The sequence below is a fragment of the Ptychodera flava genome, chromosome 2, assembly GCF_041260155.1.
Source record: "Ptychodera flava strain L36383 chromosome 2, AS_Pfla_20210202, whole genome shotgun sequence".
NCBI lineage: Eukaryota > Metazoa > Hemichordata > Enteropneusta > Ptychoderidae > Ptychodera > Ptychodera flava.
The window spans coordinates 44,540,696-44,563,420 of NC_091929.1; the positions used below are offsets into that span (position 1 = coordinate 44,540,696).

General features: G+C 39.1%; 1 protein-coding gene across 5 annotated transcripts in view; it reads left to right on the top strand.

The window, feature by feature from the left end:
- The window catches only part of LOC139121888 (neurotrophin-3-like), a 43,658-nt gene extending 21,905 nt beyond the window's left edge, over nucleotides 1–21,753 (top strand). For 4 of the 5 annotated variants that reach the window (XM_070687181.1, XM_070687172.1, XM_070687189.1 and 1 more), the window contains 2 exons: nucleotides 1,614–1,675; nucleotides 20,354–21,753. In XM_070687181.1, the coding sequence (XP_070543282.1) occupies nucleotides 1,637–1,675; nucleotides 20,354–21,106 (792 nt within the window). In that variant the 5' untranslated portion in view covers nucleotides 1,614–1,636 and the 3' untranslated portion in view covers nucleotides 21,107–21,753. Of the gene's footprint in view, nucleotides 1–1,613; nucleotides 1,676–15,198; nucleotides 15,437–20,353 lie in introns of those variants that run through there. The other variant, XM_070687196.1, reaches the window with a different exon arrangement.
- The last annotated feature ends 972 nt before the right edge of the window (nucleotides 21,754–22,725 follow it).

A 22,725-nucleotide genomic window follows, 5' to 3' on the forward strand; every position in this document is an offset into this window, starting at 1 on the left:
TAGAAAAGATAATTTCACGCTTAGATTGGCCGAGCGATTTTAAATAAAAAATTCATATCGGGCGGGATAAAAACGCGCCCATTCGAAAGTGAACTGCGCGCGGGAATGTAGAGAGGGACCTGGTACAAATTGACTGCGATGCACTTTACAGAACCAATGGTCGAGAGTTTGAGCAGTAAAGGATTAATCAATACATAAATAAATGACGAAAGGGAAAACGGCCCAACGGTTGATAGCGCGGAAGGAACAAAGTAAGTGGGTGAATATCGAGTGTCGCAGTTCATACAATAATTTGTAGAACTGTGGCCGATCGGTCACTGTGTGAAATAATGTTTTATTGAGTGAATTGAGGGCTATGAAAACGGGTAGAATATGACGATTAAAGCACTGAATCACATAATTGGATTCCACATATCATATTAGGATGCAGAACGTACGAAGTTAGTAAAAAATATCTAGCTGCCACGAGCTCAGGTGAAATCCTTTTTGCTTCTGTGCAAAATAGTTCCACAGTGATGAAATTCGTTGAATATTGCAACTTCTTTTTGGCCGTGTGAATTGGAACGGTTTTTCTCTCTCTCTCTCTCTCTCTCTCTCTCTCTCTCTCTCTCTCTCTCTCTCTCTCTCTCTCTCTCTCTCTCTCTCTCTTCCTTCAAATTAAGATTATTACCCCTCGCTAACACGTCTGACTCATCGAATATTAATCCGTAGAATATATCATACGAAATCTCACCTTCGACCCGGCGGAAGACCTTGAAATGGACAATGTCTTAATTGAGATTCTCAGTAGCACAGTCATCGCCCATAAGAAACACTGATATATTCTTGAGATGCACCGCATCTATAGTAGATGTGTCGACAAAGTTGCCACGGAATGTGAGCTAGGTCTAACACCTTCAAGAAGATTATCCTTCTTTAAGAAACGCTGCCAATTTTACCCGCGCATCTCAGAATTGGCTAACACGCACGGTACTCAGGAAGGCTCCGAGTATGTAAAGCAGCGACACTGAAGGTTTGCGTTCAATCTGCAACGCAAACATATCGAGCAGAAACACCGTGCTGAGCGACATCACAAATCCAATTCCGCTCAGCAAGATTTTTGCGCACTTCACGACAGACAATTGCGTTCTTTAACTTGAAATGGTTCTGGCCGGTGAATATTATCATCTGCATTGCCTTGAAACCTAATTATCGCTGGTCTTTTAGTGTTGAGGTGTCACCAATAACATACCATGTTGCCTTACCCCCGGCCCGTGTGATTTTCAAGTTGTGTCTCTTGTGGCATTGGCGTGTCTCTTCGCAATTCCATAACGAATCTTGTTTCGAAACGTCCTTGACTCGAGCACGGCGACGAGCCAAGTTGCATATGATGAGCATTTCCATCATGACGGAGCGAACTCGCTTTAAAGGCATCCACAAGCGACCTTGCAATATAATTCAAAATTGATTTTATCATATAGGTATAACTAGCGTGTTGCTATCAGAAGGCAAACTTAAAACGAATGTGAACTGACTTTCCACCGAATTTTAGAGTTTTAGTCCGTGAAACCCGCTTGCGCCCATCTCATTATGCTAATTTTTCTATCTTTTCTTTTATTTTGTTTTCATTGCAGATTATCTGTTTTATTATTTTAAGATGAAGATATTTTCTTTAATTGACGAATTCCCTAACCAGGTGAGTACCCTCAGCACAACGATATTTGAACATGCGCATTGTGGCACGTGTAACATGTCAGTTTTTTATGGATCGTGCAGTTTGCCCTGTCAATATATTATATATATATAAAATAATATATATATATATATATATATATATATATATATATATATATATATATATGGTTGTGTGTATAATGTATATATACATACATATATGTAAATATGTATATTCATATATACATATATATGTATAAATGTATATATACATACATATATGTATATATATATATGTATATGTGTATATATATATATATTCATATATATATATATATATATATATATATATATATATATATATATATATATATATATATATTATGTATATGAACAAATCAGGCATGGTTGGCACCTATTACTCGAGTTTAACGCATTTACGCAATCATCAGATAGTGTGTGTGATTGTGCAAATATAGATTTGATATACAGACATATAAATAGATAGATTCTTTATGACTTTTTTATTATTTTAAAGTCTTATATTTTACCATACCATACTAAGTATCAATTGTTGTCGAATTCAATTGATAAACGTAGTAATGTAGAGTTCGGTGACTGCAAAGTACAACTGACCCGGCCACGTCGGCCGAAATATTTGAAACGTTCGAGCGCGCCTTCCGACAGACAAACAGCGTGGCCAGTGTCCTCTGCATCGTATCGATTATATTCCATGCCATCAAATCTCTGAAGGTCAAAGGTTAGCGGGTTGTGAACTTGCCTGCTGATTCAACCGTATTTGTCACGAGTACTTCTTTCTAAACTGACGCATCTTGCGCTACCAAACAAGTTATATCACATTTCGTGTTAGCTCATTCATGAATCAGAAACAGATATACTTACTATATCGTTCTTCAGAACAAGATCTGACTCAAATCCGGCGTGATCTAAACTAGTTTTTAAATGCATTATCTCACGCTTGTACAAATTTGGCAACGACATTACTTTATCGCTGACGAAGGAACTTGAAGGGAGCGAGATAATTCTTAAAGGGAGGGCGTCATCGGAGCTGCGCGTGTGCGACTTTCTTGTTTACAACAATGCATTTTATGCATGATATCAACATGCATCACGTCAAAATAGCTGCTATTTTTAAATTTTACTATATTCAGTTAACAAACATGTTTAAACTTTCATCAATCGCCAACGTACCCTAGATATAGTGTTTACATCGGTCGTAGGGGTCCCTGGCAACCTTTGAGCAGAGTTCCGACGACACCCTCCCTTTAAAGGGTTGTGCATGTACTGCAATCCAGCGTATAAGTCGCCTTCAAGGGGTGCACTGTGTTATCTGTTTAATTTACATGGAAGAAAGTGAGTACACCTTGAATTCACAGAATACTAATTTATATAGTGCATGGATAATATTAATGCTGTCAAACAGGGAAACATGTGAGCCACGTGTGTGCCCTGTAGTGCCATTGGCAGAGATTTGCCGAGGCGTGGAAGATTTTGCCGAGTCGGAATGTATAGCAGGAAACACGGTCAAGAAAACAAATCGGCCGTATTATCTTGCAGGACATGCCCAGTTCACACTTTCCCTCGACGGTCACTCATCGGTCGTGCTATGTTTAGAGTCGAAATGAAAACATATAGCTATCAGACAACAACGGGTGACAAAACTGTAGAAGTGAAGCATTTACTAAGGTAGTTTAAGAGTATAGCGTGCCTATGAAAATCTCTCTCGTCAAACAAAGAGCATTTATCGCGTAGATCATAGTAATGGTCACTTAGATGTCCTCTACAAAATGAGCGATAGCCGGGACTGTCAACTTTTAAGGCTTAACGCCCTCAAGTGTCCTTATAAAAGGCCCCCTGCTGTTCTAGTCTCCTCTGCTTAATTGACTACTATAATAAGTTATAGCAGATTTGTTACAGACGTGCGTACAACCCATGCATAGTTGCCCGCGGGTTCCTTCATAGGACACTCACCTGAAGGTTAGCCATGTTGTTTACCCAGATAGCGACCTACTTCCGCTGAACCTTCAAATTTTCTCAGCATAAATGGGACTTGCAGACCGCAATATTTCAGATTCCATCGTTTGTCATCCGTGACCCCGAAAGTGAAAGGAGAGAGGTGAAGGGTACATAATACATATTAAACTGTTGATAAACTTCTCAGAGTTTTTACTCACGCGTTAATCCAATATGTTTCTAAGGCCATCATTCTATTAGGCCAAATCGTGTATTTGCATATTGAAACCAAACCTTTCAAATTTCTGCTTTTTTTGTTAAAAAGCATAGGATAGTCTGTTCAAGAAAGTCTTAGCGAACAAATATACTGAGAGATTGCCACGTGCTGGATCTCCGCCACAAACCCGACACCGTTGACCGTGAACATGACCTTATAGGTTTTGGAGAAAACATGTTTCGGCTAGTCTTGATGCAAACAGCAGGATCTGAGTATTTTTTAAGTGATCCGATTAAAAATATTCAGTATTCGAGGGGATTTCAAATAATGACGGTAGTGGCTACACTTTTGTTACATTTGACTTTTGGGAATTTTTATAGAGACGTAATAAAAACAAACAAAGAAAACATATCGGTAAAAAATTAGGAGATTATCTTAATCTATGATTTTTGTAATGATAAAAGGAGCGCCGTTAATCATAGGTACAAACTATGGCATTTAACGCTGTAATCGATCAATTAATCAGCGATCCAATCAGAGATTTATTCCCCGCGATGATATATCATATTGTAGAATTCTAGAAAAAAGATTAAGTGAAAAGATAACAGAACTCTCCTCGGAACGATTATTGAAGTAGCTATTATCCGCGAATTTCTTCACGCGAAAAGCGTACCTGTGACTTACAGAGCCCCTGACTGCACAGTTTCGGATACCCCAAAAGTGTGGTATGTAAATTTTAGGATATTAAATGCGAGAGGTTGAATATTGTGTCGAAGTGAAACCTGTTTATGGTTACGACATTTTGCTGTTTAGGTCGGTGTTACCATGGAATAAAGTCATTCTATCACAACTTGAACTTTGAGATCAGATTTGTATGAACCTCATTTGATTTTGATGATTGATAGTGTTTAGCAATGGAAGATGCATAACAGCAGTTTCAAAGACGCAAAGACCGCGCAGTCAGGAATAACTTCACTGTTTAGAATATTCCATTAGAACAAATAAAAAAAATAGCGCTCTTCACGGGTACAAGTTCGTTACTAATATAGCACGCGCGTGATATCACTCATCCCAATAGGGCCGTTCACAGTTTACGTCACTGTTCTCTCATTAATATGCAAAAATAAATATTTGTCCGCATTTTTAGATTACGCTTTTGAAAATTACGCATGCAAGAACGACGAAAATACATCTCAGTGGGCGACTACTAGTGTAACAGTGAATACTAAAAAACATATTCACGACTCAGAGTACAAGCTGCAAAAACAGCCACGCATGCAACATTGATAAAATTTGTCCGCATTTCAAGCTGCGTGTCCGATGTCGCGCGCGTACAGCTATATTTAGTAACAAACCTATAACCGTGAACAGCGCTATTGAAATGTGGACAAATTTTATCAATGTTTTCATCATTGCGTGACTGTGTTTGCAGATTGTATTCTGAATCTTGAATATGTCTTCAAGTATTCATCGTTGTACCAGTGTCGCCCACTAAAATTCATTTTCATCATTCTTGCATGCGTAATTTTCAAAATCGTAATAAAAATGCGGACAAATATTTATTTTTGCATATTAAAAAGAGAACAATGACGTCAACTATGAACAGCCCTATTGTGTTTCGGGTAACCCGACGTTCAGAAATCACCCTCGAAATTGCCAAATTTCTTTGTTTGTTTGTTTTTTTTATGAGGCGCACCACATTTGAAACATAACGTAAATAAAAATAAGTTCCTGAGCGTCCTGCTTAATCTCCTGAAGGTATGTTCAGTAAGGGAAGCACTCTATGGGGATAATGACAAATTGGGCCAATTTGCATATCGTGGATTCATCTGTGTTGTCATGATAAATGACGTTTGCAAGCGCGTGCTAATCTGATCTTGACGAGATATGCTCTGATTAATGGACCACGCGTGACTTCAAATACAGGTCCACTATCGTCCTGTACACCATCCTTTCAACTCCCTGGAGCACTCGAGGAAGTCGTTGGGGATAAAGAAACTGATCGAATAACACTCGCTGCCTCGTTTTCGAAGTTCTGTTTGTTTGTTGTTAAGAGATTTCTCCATTATGGCGGACATGAAGGAAGCAAGATTAATTATATTCCAATTAATTTTTAAAAGATGAAAAGAAACACGTTGTATCAATCATGCACCGTAATTATTCTCGATAAATAATGTGTACTCAATACAACCAAAGTAGCTATCACTTCGATTGTCCATTAAGTCCATTCTATAACTGTCAAGCGATTCTCTGCTCTGCTTGAATACTGTGGCGAATCCCATTAAAATGGAAGATTTTTTGCTTACTTATTTCTCAGTACTAATACAGGCCGATTAAGAATTTGTCAAAATTCATGGCAGAATATACCTCGAAGATGTATGTACGTGGTACTCTCAAAATGTTTTGCTGATGTACATCTTGTCTGGACCATCGTGAAGCTTCATAATCATGTGTTTAAAAATCAGAACGTTGATTTCTTATTACACAGAACGGCGGCCATTTTGAGTTTCAAATATCTGAAAAATTGGAGGTAGCTTATTTTCCCAATCCAAAACTTTCAATGATACCTTAATATTTTTGTTACCAGCTTGCCTGAAACTATGGTAGCACGCATCATGTGAACAAGTTATTCACCTAACGCCATGAGACAGGTCGTGACTTTCAACGGAAAATCCAGTGTGTGGGAAGTGTGCGAGAACATGCACGAAATTTTAGCGGAAACAATTCTTGCATGGGTTCAAACTGCCCCGAGTTCTGGTCACATTGCGTAGTGATATTAACATATAGATTAGATTCATTCATGTTTGCCTGAACAAGCGGAAATATTATCCTTGTAGTGTAATTCGTAACGCGCGAATACAGCGTTCTGTGATTTGTGACCGAATTTTTCTGATGTAGATTCATTTTCTGTTTTTTCAGAAACGTAAATTCATAAGCAGGTTCTTCTAATTTTATAGTTAGGAGAAAAGAGGGCGTTCAGTATTGATAGCTAGCCACGTTCTAGTAAATTGGTGACTCGCGTGTACAGCAATATCCGACAAGACGTCGAGATTTGTCGATTTTTTCCCTTGAAGACGAGTGACTTACAATATAGTGGCTGCCGGGAGTATTACAAGTAAAACCCCTCCTGAGGATTACACAGCTTACTAAAGCCAACTAACAACATTCCTCTGAGATAAGAGCCATGCACGATCAGTTTTGGATGCATATTACTTTCCACCTACACGGCTTGACTTGTTGTAGTGCGCTTCCAATAAGGCTATTAGCTCACTATAGGATTGCGCCCGTTCCCTTCGGGGATCTCAATTTGAAGACGATGCCGTGTAAGCCAGCGGGGTAGGACAACCGACGCGCGCCATATTAGCTTCACGTGGAGTCGATCTGCGCTGCGTTACATAGACACTTTCTCTACACGCTCTTCTGTATATCCTCCAAGATTGGCTAATTAGGCACAGATATGTAGTCGTTCAATGTAGGCGGTTGGTTATTCCCATTCCACTTCAGAGCAAATGATATTAGTGCTTTCCCTTCGTCCTCTGATATTCAATTTTCCGTCGATTGGTTCAGTGCGCCCATGCAATCTCCACGAAAGACGCATTTGAAATTTGGTCGTAGTTCGAAGTTTGAAGCCTGTCTTCCTTGATTACTCTGAAGTATTTCCAAAAGTTTTGTTGCTATCTACTGCCAAAGTCATAATTTTTAGGGTTATTGCAGCATGGAATCTCGATCAACAACTTCGATTAGGCTCTGTGAATCCCTTGTAGCAATGTAAAAATGTAGTCTGCTAGCCGTTTGCCTGTCGTCTGATTGGGGTTTGTCTCATCTTTGAATTTCAATTCTTTTTCCTATCGAATATGGTTGAACGATTGCAATCCAGCCAGCCGTAAGAGAACAAATCGTTTACCTGACATCTACGTGAATATGTCGACGTGGTACCATCATCGTAAAATGGTCTTTGAAAATTAAGTGACTCGTTGCCATATCTAAATAAAAAGATTGAAGCGAAACGTAATTTTACCTCGCATGGCCCAAACTACAGGGAATAATTTCAACAGGCAATCAGCGCGCGTAAAAATTCCTTGCATTGCAACCCTACAAGTACTTTCTGAAGTTGGTCAAGAATGATAGTGGAAACTCTGAGTCATAATTACAGCACCTCTCGACAAATAACCATGTCACGATCGTGGATCACACACCATTACATGCTTAAAGAGCGGAATTTTATTCGAAAATTGCGTAGCCTGAGACTAGCGAGAAGAGCTCCTCTAGCAGATTTCTTTCAGTCGCTGCGTAATACAGGATGGCGCGCAAGCGACATCGAAACGTTTCGATTTATACAGTCAACCACTTCAATGTCTAAATTTCGCTAATCTATTCAGAAATATTGATAAAAGTTAGAAGATTTCTCTCGTAATTTGCCAGAACATATGTTGTCAAGAGCAACAATTTGAAAATTAATTTTTGTAAATGCTTAAAAGATACCTGTCTCTTCGTGGAAGATGTTTATCGTTCCATTGTTTGCTTTACCGTTAATATATTTCCCGCCATTATCTCGACCCAAACTAGTCCGAGAGCCATGCTTTAGTTTGCCGATCTTGAAAAGTTTAACTTTAAATGCCAGGCTAGAATGAAAATAAGGAATGGCAGAGTCACTTTGTTCCTATACAATGTGTAAAAAAATTCAGTAAAATGTCAAAGTAGGAAAATTTTGGCTCCAGTTGTGGAATAATCTTTTGTGACTTAGTGTTATCCACCGATATGAAATTTGTTCTCCGTGACAACACTCTACTTAAAACCAGCGAGATAACATTATAATTAAGACCCCCGCTCATTTTGTGTTAATCATTTCGGTAGCCAGATGACCTTTCCTTTAATTGTTGATGGATTGATTAATTAAAGCGCGCTTTGTAGTGTATGGACAATAAGGATTTGGCCTTCAAATATTTGAAAGTTAGTTAACTTTCTCTTGGTTTTGATGCGCAGAAGGTATAATAATGACCATTGAGCACTTATCAGTCTGTTGTACCGTGTCAACTATTATATGATTTCTTGTATATTTTTGACGAACATGATTAAACTAACATATGTGTCTATACACCCCTTTTGTCACAAACTTGGTCGAGTTTGCAAATTTGACGCAATCTTTATCACATATTATTCTTCTTGACCAAACAACCTAGTTTCGCTTTGTCTTTTTTGGTATAAACATCAGCTACATCGCCGAAATTTTGAGCCTTGCAAGAAAGCTCATCAATCTCAAATCAAGATAGAGTAAACGTGGGGTGTTCAGCAGTGGAAGAATTTTTAAAATGCCTTCTGAACGACAGGAGAGAATGTTTAAAGTATTGGAGCAAAAGGTATGTGACCCTCCTCAACAGGTGTTAGCGCCGCCATTTCTCAAACAGGAAATAAATCACACGGTTCTAGTGGTCACAAACACGTGGGGAATTTCTTTACAAATTTCGATGCAAGAGTTGAGATTTCTTGGTGCCGGCAAAACGGGAGATCACAAACTTGAGCCCCTCCAGAAGGATAAATTTCGTCACCGGCATGAATTCCAACCGATATCTGTGGTATAAACAGGATAGTTAACGTTGTCATGTAACATATTGAATTGAAAAAAAGGAATTCATGAGAACTTTCAGCGGAATTTAAATATTAATTAGTCAAATTTGCAGTAAAGAGGTTAAAGAGCCGGTCATTCGACTGCATGTTTATATGTCTTGCTTGTTGCCTTGACAACAGTTGAAATAAAATCCAATTTAGAAATGCGTAACTCGAGAATACAGTTCTTAATCAAGCCAAATAATTTGACCTTTATTTGATACAACGTCTCTATTGTTTCAGTATTGCAAATGGGCAAGGATAAATGTCGCACACATGAGAAAATATTTCCTTTCTGCGTAACAGCATCCGTTTAATTCATCAACTTCTGCTGGTTTAATTTCCCTTGTTTGAACAACTGTAAATATGCGATTTACGATCAATTCTCGTAATTGTAAAGAAACCATTGAAGAAAAAGTGAAGTGTATTCAGGCATTTAGGCAGGCTTCGAGTGAGCGTCGTGATAAATGTTCTGTGTCATTTACCAGAAGATATTTTATCTTTCGAGGTATAGATTATTTTCTGTTTATGCTCGCAAATTGTGTCCACATCTGCCACTATGACTGCCGAAGGTCGTAAAGTTGCCAGGAAATCAGATATACTATCGCCTACCGAGCCAGCCACTTATAGCAGCATTATGGAAAATAGTGTGACACTTGCAAAAGACTTAAAGTCAGATTCTTTTGATGTATGTTCTTATGAGTTTATTCTGTTTGTTAAAATATTTTTGTTCAGCCCCACTGTCACGTTGAAATGCCGAGTGTTAAGGTAGTATGCACCTCGAAAGTGAAAGACTCAAAGTTTTGCTCAAACTTTCCTTAAGGAATCTTTCAACCATCCCCTTCAAAATGAAGAATAAAAATCTGGGGTCACCATGCAAATTTTAGTAGAGAAATAAATTACCTAAGATTCACCGATATTTGAAATTCAAAATGGCCGCCATCCCTGTGTTAACTCTATGGAGAAAAAGTAAAATTTCCGATTTTCGAAAAATTAAGCCGCTAAAAGTTTTTCTTTCTCCAAGAGCTTCAAAATGAGCCCCCACAAGTGGTAGATCAGAAAAGAATTGCAAAAGTTTGATAGTCCGAATATCTGTCCCCGAAGCGCGATCTAACTTATCATCACTGGCTGCATATGTGCAGTGCACAGTGTTGTTGACAACTGAATTTTAGTCCGGACTTAATTCATTTTCAAACTAATAATACTGCGCACAGTGCGTTTATCTCGCAAAGCTAAGACTTTATACCTTGAGGTAGAACGCGCCTAGAGAACAGATATCCTGACTGTCAAATTTTTACAATTGTTCCTGGTCTACCACCTGTGGTGGCTCATTTTAAAGCTCGTAAAGTTGGAAAACATTTCACCGTTTTAGTTTTTTTGAAAATCGAAAATTGTATTTTTCTCCGTAGGGATGGCGGCCATTTTTTAATTTCAAATATTGGTAAATGTCATGTAATTGTTTCTCAAGTACCAAACTTTGCACTTTGACCCTTACTTTTTATTCTTGACAAGTTGGTAAGAGTATCGCCAGAACTTTTATTAGGGAAAGTTCAGCAAAAGTTGAGGCGCGTGCTACCTTAAACTTATTTCAGCACGGAGAAGAAAATGCAGTTGAATGAAAACGTTACCAAAGCTTACAGCCAATACCCTTTGAATAAATGATACCAAATTCAGACTATGATTATTTTGAACGCACAAAATGCGCGTGATTATTAAAAGCGTTTGACATTTAACGTTAACACTTGAGCGCGCGAAGAAATTCGCGCGAAGGGCAAGAATTATCCCCTCATAAACTACAAAGTTTGTATTTTTGAAGGGGACATTTTATAACGTAGCGATAGCTATGTGTGGCAAGTTTGCACCGACGGTGATTTGACAGCTTTTTAATCGGACTGTAATGTTGTTATAGTTTCCAGAAAAATAATTGACTGTCACCGCTCGCAAGTTTCCATTTATGATTTAGCAGGTATCACGTGCATGTCCTCGTAAAGGCGATTACCGCTTCTCGCTCTCTTAACGAACGCTTAAATGTCCTCCATGCCATAAAAATGAGCGATATCCCGAATCAGCAGGAATTATAACGTTTACTGCCGATAAGGTCTTGTATGATACTTACGAAGGCAAATCAATACACCCGAAGCTAGCACGAAATCGCCCGACGGAATAATGAAAATTGCAAATTTGAAAATTTCCCTCGACGTTAATCTATTTTTGGCGGTTTTACTCAGATCGATACCTGCTCTCCTTAAACACTCAAAATGAGCCATATAAATGCACCCCTCTTTGTATTTATCACCCGAACACTTCCTGATGCAAATGACAAATGTTATGGTGGTTAATAACATACCGCTAGATTTTATGAATGAAATTTAAACGAACGACAACTGGAAATCCGAAGGTAGACTTCCATAAAAAAGCCGTTGACGCAACACGATTTACCTCTTAGCTATTTGCGCAGTGTCCGTTGAATGAAAATATCATATACTCACATTTTATTCAAAAAGGGCGATTTTGAAGAATTTTTCTCATAAGAAAAGTACTTATATGTACGAATGTAGTAAAACGAAAAAAAGGGTTTAATCTGGACAGTCGACTCAGTTAGAAAGACGAACGTGCTGTTTAGGAATAAAATACGTCAAAAAATCCCTGAGAGTTTTCCGGGTAGCTCAATAGCAAAGGTTAACCATAGGTTATACTTGACGGTTATAATTGTGTATAGCGCGGAAAATTCTTCGTGAGTACGCACTTATGACAAAAGATGTGAGCATCTCGGGTTTATTTGAGCATGTATGGCGATGCTTTTGCGAAAAATGGACCTAACAGCACTTTCGCCAACCCACCTCGCTTGCGTCACTTATAACGCACTCAGCCAAGCGTGCAATACAGCCTGCAGTCGTTGACGACTGAAACTAGGTGTCTAAAGCGAGCGTCACCGTGCCCTTTCTACCCCAATTTGCCGAGACGCGTGGACTTATCACGCATACTCTGCCGAGTTTCCCGGCTTCTGATTAATGTGGTGTGTTCCTGTGACAAGTCACGACATATTGGCATTTTCATGGGTTTTCAACTGCCAAGCAATCATAGTCAACACTTTTCTTAAAGAATGACATCACAGTAATAGACATTTGCCGAGTTCATCACAAAACAATACTTAATAGCAAAGCACGAGAAAACAAAAGAAAAAGAAAAAGAAAAATGCGCATGAAGCCACAAGATAATACGTACTTACGTGCACAGATAGACCGAAAGATGTACAGATGCACGGCCGTATATGGATAAATAGATAGATAGAGAGATAGATAGATAGATAGATAGATAGATAGATAGATAGACAGACATACATACATACATACATACATACATACATACATACATACATACATACATACATACATACATACATACATACATACATACATACATACATACATACATACATACATACATACATACATACATACATACATACATACATACATACATACATACATACATACATACATACATACATACATACACACATCACATACATACATACATACATACATACATACATACATACATACATACATACATACATACACACATACATACATACATACATACATACATACATACATACATACATACATACATACATACATACATACTACATACATACATACATACATACATACATACAACATACATACACACACACACACACATACATACATACATACATACATACATACATACATACATACATACATACATACATACATACATACATACATACATACATACATACATACATACATACATACATACATACATACATACATACATACATACATACATACATACATACATACATACATACATACATACATACATACATACATTGATTATACACGTATATCGTCAATTTCGTGTAACAATATGCTACGAATCTTTCGTAAAACCACTTCACGTTACATATCGCTTTCTCAATAATTCATAAAAGTATCTACATTCCCCCAAAACACCCAAAAAACTGAGAATGTGTTCTCCTTTAGATTGAAACTCTGGGGTAGATCTGCCCACGCAAGTGATGGAACTTAGAAGAAATCACTTGTAAGTTTGATAAGACCTGTTGAGACACACAATGCGAAATCATTTGATGATAAAAACAGGGCACCAAAAGACGCAAAAACAAGATATTGAACTACGCAATCATGTAAGAAATGAAAGAGAGATATGTCACGATACGATTTGGAAAAGGAGTCGAGAAGCACTATGATACCTCTAAAACTGTGCGGAACCTGTTGATTAGAGCGACTATGACGACGTTGAAGAAGGAGACACGTCCTTGTCTAAAAATAGCCAATCGTAAATGCCGTTACATATGATGGACGACCGTTTGACGTCACAGCTCCGGGCTCCGTCGTCATTCGGTGTGCTGACGCTGAATCGAGGACCAACTTCGCGTTAATGGAAGTTGAACGAAAAACATGACCAAGCGGCAATGATTGCCGAACCAATCGTCAGCGAGTAAGTGATTTGTAAAGACGTAATGACCATTTACCTGTATCAGATTAACTCTTAAATGGCTTTGCTTGACACAATATTTAACGTTTCTCCTTCAGAGGCATATTTCCTGAAACAGCTGTGCTCTTTTTAAGGTGGATGTTGATAAAAAGATAACAGTAATGAAATATCCTTGTTCTTAATTACAAACTACGCTCCGGTTTAATCTTTTGATAGGTCATTGCGTCCTCTACACTCAATTTCATTGATCTGGACCTGGATTTCTTGTAAGGCAAAGAGATCCTAATTGACACGTCGCCCTCAAAATATCCCGCTCAGGAAAAAAGCGTCTTATATTTCGACACATTGTTGCGCGAATCGGGTTTTCTAGGGAAACACACCGTTAAGACTGAACGGTTCTCCCTATACCTTGCTTAACATCAAACCCTCATGACTCTATCGATTATACCTTAATTGAAACAAAAATATTTTCCGCACGCTTGCCGATCAAAACAAGCAAATTGAACTTATCCTTAAGAAATACATGCAAACCGCGGCTAATACGTCATATGACGTCATCTGCGCACGTCATTATTTTCATGTCTGATATATCTAGTTTCCACATTTGCATATTCTCGCGCAGAATTTCAAAGAAAAAGAATGGGGTTTTGTGTAAAGTGTAATACGCGGTTGACTCGCAGTCGGGTATGTAATTGAACAAACGACACAAAAGAATGCTTTTAAAAGTTAATAATGATTATATTGACTGATAAACCGTTTCTAAATTTAGCAACAGGTATAATTAGATTATTTTAACGATTGCATAATTTAATCGCTAGCACAGCACATTACGGTACTCCGTTTATGTCCCCGACATACGCCAAAGACTCTGAGCAGGCGCTCTCAATCAAGCAAAAGGAAATCGTGTGGGTTTATAAGCAGATTAAGTGCGTTATTTAGTGAGCAGATCTTGGCTTATACAAAAGTCGGAAATATTTGGGAAGAAATCTCAGCTCCGTTCTTCGCGAATGAAATATTTTTAAGTGGAAAAAAAGATACTTTATTTGGAGTGCTCGTCATTTATTCTCTTGTTATTATCGGTCGACTTGAAAGAGACGTATCCGAGTCTTTTGAATTCGCGAAATGTCAAAAGGTGGTGTGTGTTTGCGCAGTATTAGGCCAATAATTGCAATAGGGGGGATGGGATGGCGAATCAGAAGCTAGCAAGACGCTCGATAGTCAAGTGAGAGAATTTAATTAAGGCAGATTATCCGGTAACTATAGGGTTATAGGTACAGAAGCGATTTTGCCATATCGTCGATACGAGCTTCCTCACACATCACCTCAACGCCCACTTACTAAGTCCAACCTTCGGGCCGTCTTTTTTTTGAGCTCTGAACACGTGACACGTTTCAACCGCCAGGACTTGCTGTTGGATACTTTTTTAGTTGTTCGGAAGAAGTTGATAATGTGTGGCTGGTTTTCCCAATGGAGCAAAGGGTGAGGATTGTCTGTCTATTATTATTTATGTTTGTATTTATGGGAATGAGGTGACCGTGGACAGAATATCTGAACGGTTTGAAGGGGTTACTTCTGTGGCTGTCTTTCCGCGTCGCTGTATCCTCTCTGGCAATCCGCAGGTCCGCAACGGGCGTCCCTGTTCACCTACCCGGGCATGAAATTCAAACCGGCGAATCGCAGCGTTATCGACGGCGTATTAATGAAGCCATTTGTCGCTACTTGTCTCTGCGGAGCCAACCATACACCTATAGGTATGCATGCGGGTTGAGTCACTAATACAGTGCGCGTGAGTGAGCGATATAAGCTTTTGCATTGTATGTCAGATGCCAGTTCTGCGCGTTAATCGTTGAGGATTAACCGTCGTTAACGTTTCCACAGCGGATATTATAAAACATTTTTTTTCACTGAATGCCACTAAAACGTCGATAAAATATAAATACAATTTGAGCAGTGCTTTTCGAAAACCCATGGGAAGGCACCGGTCAATGTTATAATAGCATTCATGCTTGCACGTATAACCTCAACTTTTTGGATTATGTATAGGCTTGCGTTGAGCTTCCCATCCGGTTACCCTACGGTAACGTGGCAGGAGATCTGACATCTTGACGGTAATCCCTTCTATCCGTCTTTTATCTGTAATTCTGACATTTTTCTAATATCTACCGCCAAAATCTGGTGCTTTACCGTTTCGTGATACGTGACTTACTCTGAACAAAGACGGGTAAGTCGAATGCAGCGCTTGTTTGCTTAGAATGTCATGATAGTATCAGCTTCAGTGCCCCAGCACCACTTCAAATACCGCTGGAAAGCAACTGGACAGTTCCGCCAGAACCTCTTAGTAAGTTTTTATCTAACTATGTTCGTTTCTGTCATATACTTTTTGCACACTCGTCATGATGTTCTATTTTTGCTTTTCATTGGTCGGGATAATTTTTGCAAAAAAGGGAGAATTGAAGACATTCTTGCTTGTGTGCCCCCTTTTACTCAAAAGAACACGGCTGCATTTATCGATGTGAGATGAGTGGTGCTTGCCAATGTTGCCGCAAGTCTGTCGGTAAACTATAGAAGTATTTCGCAGAGGATACGTGGGTAGTCTGTCGTATAGCGACTGTGTCGTCATGGATTGTCTTTTCCCCTTTATAATCGTTGAATTACGAATCGCTAGGCTATTAAACTTAATCACAAGCCCATCAAATCGAAGGATTAGGACAGGCTCTTCTCATTATTCACCCAACCATTGAAATCCCAAAGTGATCAACATTTCATTCGATAATCAATCAATTGATCAGTCTGTCCCAATGATCGATCGATTTTCAGCCGGCTTCTGAACTATGACTGCATAAAGAAAAAAACGTTTCTCCATCAAATATCAAATAATAATCTTCAAGATTTTTGCTAAAGGCTTTCACTTGACAACCGCACACTATACGCAAATGTTCCCCGGGGAGCGCAATCATTTGCCAATGGCTTTCTTGGGATTTATCGAGTCTTGTCATTTACGACAGTGGCGAAATCATGATTGATATGACATTTAACTTAGCAAGCAATTACAATAACATTACAGGTTTTAATTTTACGAACTTGACATTTAGTCTTGTTTTATGAAAGCAGTTTTGGCTATCAGGGATGTTAATAAATTCGATTTACAGCGTGATTTTCAATCAGCTTTGATTAACAATTGATTTGCTTGCCTGTAAATGACACTGTCATAAACTCAATTAATGTTATTTTTAAATACCAGCCAAGGTCCCTGACTGGCAGTTGAGGAGGCCGTAGACTGAAGGTAACGTGCTTTGTTGAATGACAGACAGGCAGACACACACAGGCACGAGCAAACAGGCGATCAGGTAGACGGACAGACACGCAACCGAGCAGGCAAGCAGACAGGCAAGCAGACAAATAGAGACTATAAAAAACCGTGCATTCACAATCTGTGAACAGAAAGGCAGATGTCCGTATCAGTCCCCGGGGCATCAAGGATAGTGACAGACAAAAGGGAGGGGAGCCCATAGACAGAGACAGACAGACATGCAGACCGGGGCAGAAATAAAACAGGCAGATACTAAAACAGACAAACACTGATATAGTGAAATAGATCAGAGCGACCGATGACTTGAAGACGTTCGATAACTATTGATTGACTTGAAGCCAAGCCGAGTTATCGAGAATGGTACTAGGCTAGGCAAATACAAGGACAGGGTTATTTTATTTCCTAAAATTTTGTTCTCTTAGAAATGAGAAAAGTAAGAAGCAATGAGCTGAAAGAAATGACTGTGAAAGATTAAGAGACAGATACGTACGCGGAATTTCTTAGACGGTTATTGAGCCACAAATCAGCCGTTTCTTAGGAACATATATTGGATCAGGGAAGGGTGATTAGTACAGTGCAAATGATTGTAAAAGTTTGAAGAGAGGTCAGAATGGATGGTCGTTAGAAATTTTGAAGTTTCGCATCAAAAGGGCAAGGAAAACGTGGAATGTCAGGTAGCAGGGAAGATTAATACAAGAATCATAATAGTTTGTACGTACTCGGGGTGATTGGTGACGCACGATCTTGTCCAGAGGCATTACCCCTGGAGATAGAGACACATTACGTCAATTACAAATCTTAATTCTCGGCCATTGATGTGACACGCAGCCGTTTTCATCGTCATATACGACCAGTAATATACGTACCGGGCTGCGATCGCCCTGCTCTCTGCAGATCACGAAATCGCTATTATGGCGAGAGCAATTTTACGAAAAGAGGTGTATTTGGGAATAGCTGCAGGCCTGGGACGAATATGTTAGTCAAAGAGGGCGCGAGGCTATGTCATTTTTGTCGCCCGCAGCGACGAAGCAGAAGAACGTACTGTGTATTCTACTCAAATAATGCAATTTGATTTAGTAATTTGATGTTTGAATATAAACAAAACTGTATCAAAGTTACAATAACCTGCTATGATTGTCTTCTGTGACGGAACATGGCGGTCAAATTGGCCATTGAAGTTCATTTTAGTCGAAATCATGTTTGATGAAATAAGAAACATCATGGTGTTATCATTTATAATGTGACATGCGAAGCTGCTAAAATGGCGGGAAAACATAAGAGAACGGTGGAGTAACAGACGACATGTAACGCTCAAGTCGACGATGTGATTAAAGCGATTACAGCCACATCTTTTGATAATATTTTCATCATAATTTTTTTCTGTAAAACAAATGCATTTTATTTTTCCCCCTCGAGTATGTTGAAATATAGGTTAATGGCTCTGCCAACCAGATGAATTGTGTACAAGCTGCAAAGTTATCGTTGACAAATTAATTCAACTCCGGACTAAATTCCGAACAACAACACTGATTATACACGGACATACCGCGTACGGACGAGTGGAACATGAAATATCTCAATGTGATTTTTGAAGTAGAGCGAGAAACTGTATTTCATATCTGGAACAAAAAAGGGGACACTAAGTTAAATTTCCAGCTTGTTGATGTTTATTGAGTGACCAGAGTAGAGTCACAGTGGCGCATGCGCATGAATTGAGGCGACAGTGCTGAAGACAGGCTGTTCACGACTAACTTACCACGTCGCTGACACAGAAAATGTAATCGTGGCAATACAAGTGAAGTGAATAAAGCTTGTTGAGATGTATGGATGCAACTTAACCAATCAGAAGATTTGAACTAAACGACAATTGGAGCAGAAACCACACGAAGTTACGGTGTCATATATTCATTCGCACGGATAGGTTTCCAAATTCTAAATCTTTACAGTTTATTCCTTGTCCACGGCTCATTTTGAAGTCTGCAGGGTAAAGTACGTAGTTTGTTTTGTGGAAAGCGAAAATTCAAAATACTTATAACAGCCATTTTTAATTACAATTCTGGTATATTTTACGTAATTTCCTTCTCTAACCCCTGATTTGCCATTGCCTATTTTTTGTTCTCGTTTGAGAAAGAGAGTGATAAACGTTATTTTTTAGATTTCATGAGTTAGGCAAAATTGGGTGAAACTTTAATGCCCTCATAAATGTTAAATGCAACTAAGCCTTTTAAAACTATGCGAATGCTTTTGTAGAGAAATTTAGCAGAGAGAGAGAGAGAGAGAGAGAGAGAGAGAGAGAGAGAGAGAGAGAGAGAGAGAGAGAGAGAGAGAGAGAGAGAGAGAGAGAGAGAGAGAGAGAGAGAGAGAGAGAGAGAGAGAGAGAGAGAGAGAGAGAGAGAGAGAGACAGAGAGAGACAGAGAGAGAGACAGAGAGAGAGGACAGAGAGAGAGAGAGACAGACAGAGAGAGAGAGAGAGAGAGCAATGAAAACCCCGTGCACTGTCACGTGAGCTAGTAAACAGAAAGACTACTCAAAGAACTGGACATATTATAGGTTTTCAAATCAATTGGTTAAAGTCGTGGTCATGATTGATTGATTGATTGGTTAATAAAATGGCAAGATAATTTCGTTTCTCATAAAGTTTCTTCGAGCGCATGCCATCGTTGTGCCGGGCAATTAGTGAGTACCATGTCGTTTTACAAGTATTTGAAAGAAAAAATATCTTAGAGTTGGGCGAGAAATGTACAAACCTGTAAAAGTGAATCAAAGAGATTTACTGCTGTCTCTTTTTGTGGGCTCAAGACAGACGTCAGTTTTCCGTCGGACACCCGGGCAAAACAGTTTCAGTTAAATCACATACTTGACCGCTGGGGGCGTTGTTTGGCTCCTGTGCCAAGAGCTGCGGATACCTTGATTGATGCAGTTGTCAGTTTAGGCAAAGCTGTATGATACACACACCCATCCTAACAGATACGTTCAAGCAGATTTGATTTTTTTCAGAATTCATCTCTATACGTTACAGATTTTGAAATCGTTGAATCACCTGATATCAGTCCATGAATACATCTACTTTTACCTTTCTTTACAGAGAATGATGAAGTTTGTACTTGGCACAATTTTGCTGCTGTCCGTATGTTCAAATATGACAGAAGCAGCGCCGAGAGTACGCCGAACACACAGAAACAGCGAAGAGAGAGCTGAAGATTATACAGACAGGGGAGGAATTGACATCGGTGTTTTGCCGAAGTTTGATTTTCAAACTCCTGCCGATATTTCAAGTAGTGTAAATCCTGCCTTTTCTTCGAATTTAGTGACATTTTCAGCGGAAAAACCGACGGCTCCGCCATGGCAGTTCTCAGCACTCGGCGACCCGAACACTATTTACGACGAAGATACGGAAAGTGTCGAATCATTTGGTAGGAGAAAACGGTTGATCCGGCACCACCCGGAGCGACAAGTCTGCGACAGCAAGAGCAGATGGGTGACCAAAGAATGGGCAATAGATGTTTATAATCATAATGTTACAATTTTATCCCATGTGGTAACGAATGATAACCAGACTGTGAGGCAGTATTTTTGGGAGACGACGTGCAAGGACACGGGGGAAACAGCGCCCCCAAACAGTTGTCGGGGAATCGACAAGCGGCACTATACCTCGCAGTGCAAGGAGAAGAAAGCGCTGGTGCATGCGAGGATTAGAGAGGACGGGAGAGACACGTGGGCTTGGTTACCTATCAAATCATCATGTGTGTGCGCTTTACGTAGGAAACCCGAACCGCTAATACGGACCACGCGAGAAGCATTACTCTATGCCCTCTTGAACAGAAATTGGAGGGAATAGACGCGAGCGCATTAAAAACAATTTCTGGGAAGACGAAACAACCAACACTCGAACGATAAGAGGGCTATCTTGAATATCTATATAGCTGCATTTCTGTTTTGCAAGTTCAACGCTCTGCGAAGAAACAGCGATCCGAACTTCGAGTGTTCCCAGTTTATCAGAGTAAAAAATAATATGGAGCGGGAGTGAGTCGATGTTCCACACTGCCTTGTTCAAGTTTCACCCACCTGTAAATCTATCCGAACAGGTTGCCATCCTCTAAGAACATTAAACACTTGCTGATGCGAAAATATAAAAGAGGAACCTATAACATTATTTTCAAACAATATTTTAAATGTGTGTATAAATATACCGTAACTCGAAACTCTCAGTGCCTCTTTCGATGGACACAATCTATACTTATTTATCGTTTACGTGTAAATGTCATTTTTCGCTGTACTTTCATGAAAACCACGGACACTTTTTATTCAACTTGTCGACATTAGTCGTTTTATCTGAGGTTACCTAGAAAGACATTTGCTTATGTATGTGCACTACACAGTCATTTTCTTCGTGTAATTGAATCCTGAACTTGTCTGTGTACGTTTTGCTCGGTATGTCAGCACAGTGACTCAGTACGTAAATGTAAATATATACAATATATTTTCACCGCATATACGAGTGTTACGTGTGATGATAATGTGACATCTAAAGAGCGACACAGACTATGACAGAGACTATTCGGCTTTCTCAGAGCAATAGTTCAAAGGTCAATATAGAAGATTCAATGTTACTAGATTTATGCATCTTCAAGTTTTTAGTTTTCACCAAGGGGAGGCGCTATGGTGTCCGAGGAAAATCTCTCTCTCTCTCTCTCTCTCTCTCTCTCTCTCTCTCTCTCTCTCTCTCTCTCTCTCTCTCTCTCTCTTTCTCTCTCTTTCTCTCTCTCTCCATCCCCTTCCCCTGTTCCATATCCTCCCTTTCTGTCTCCCTCACATTCTCACCCCACCCTTCGTGGCCCCATCCCAAGTCAGTGTATCAACAGGTTAGTTTGCGTATTCTGTAATAATTAGAATAACTCCAAGAATTCAACATCATTACAGATCCCTTTTTTCTTCGATCATCCCATTATATCCCTTTCTCTAAACTTTAGAAGTTTTCTCAAAGTAGGAATTTTTCATGCAGTTTCGGACACATTAAAATCAATATCAATGCATTACAAAGACAAACATAATAAAAAACAATACGAAAATTGTGGAGATTAAAGTTTAAGTCCCTTTCAAGTAATTAACGCTACTCATACTTTGGAAAGCCTAAATTTTGATTGATGATTTGGTTATTTTAAAGCCTATTATGTCATAGCCATAAAGTATTCCTTTTTAGCGTCACGTGACCAGCAATGACTTGTTATTGGACTGACGTCGGTCAATTGCTGATGAATGACCCGAGCAAAGTCAAATTAACATCTTCTTTAGCGTTATCGAGAAAATTCAAGTGCAAATCCTAAACGACCGTTTGTTCTTCTTTTTCTTAGGCTGATATGTGTAGGCACACACAACGCACCCTCGTAACTTCCGAAATGATCTTTTCGACATGCAATATTTATACAGTGATAAACATTCAACGCACGTTCAAAACCT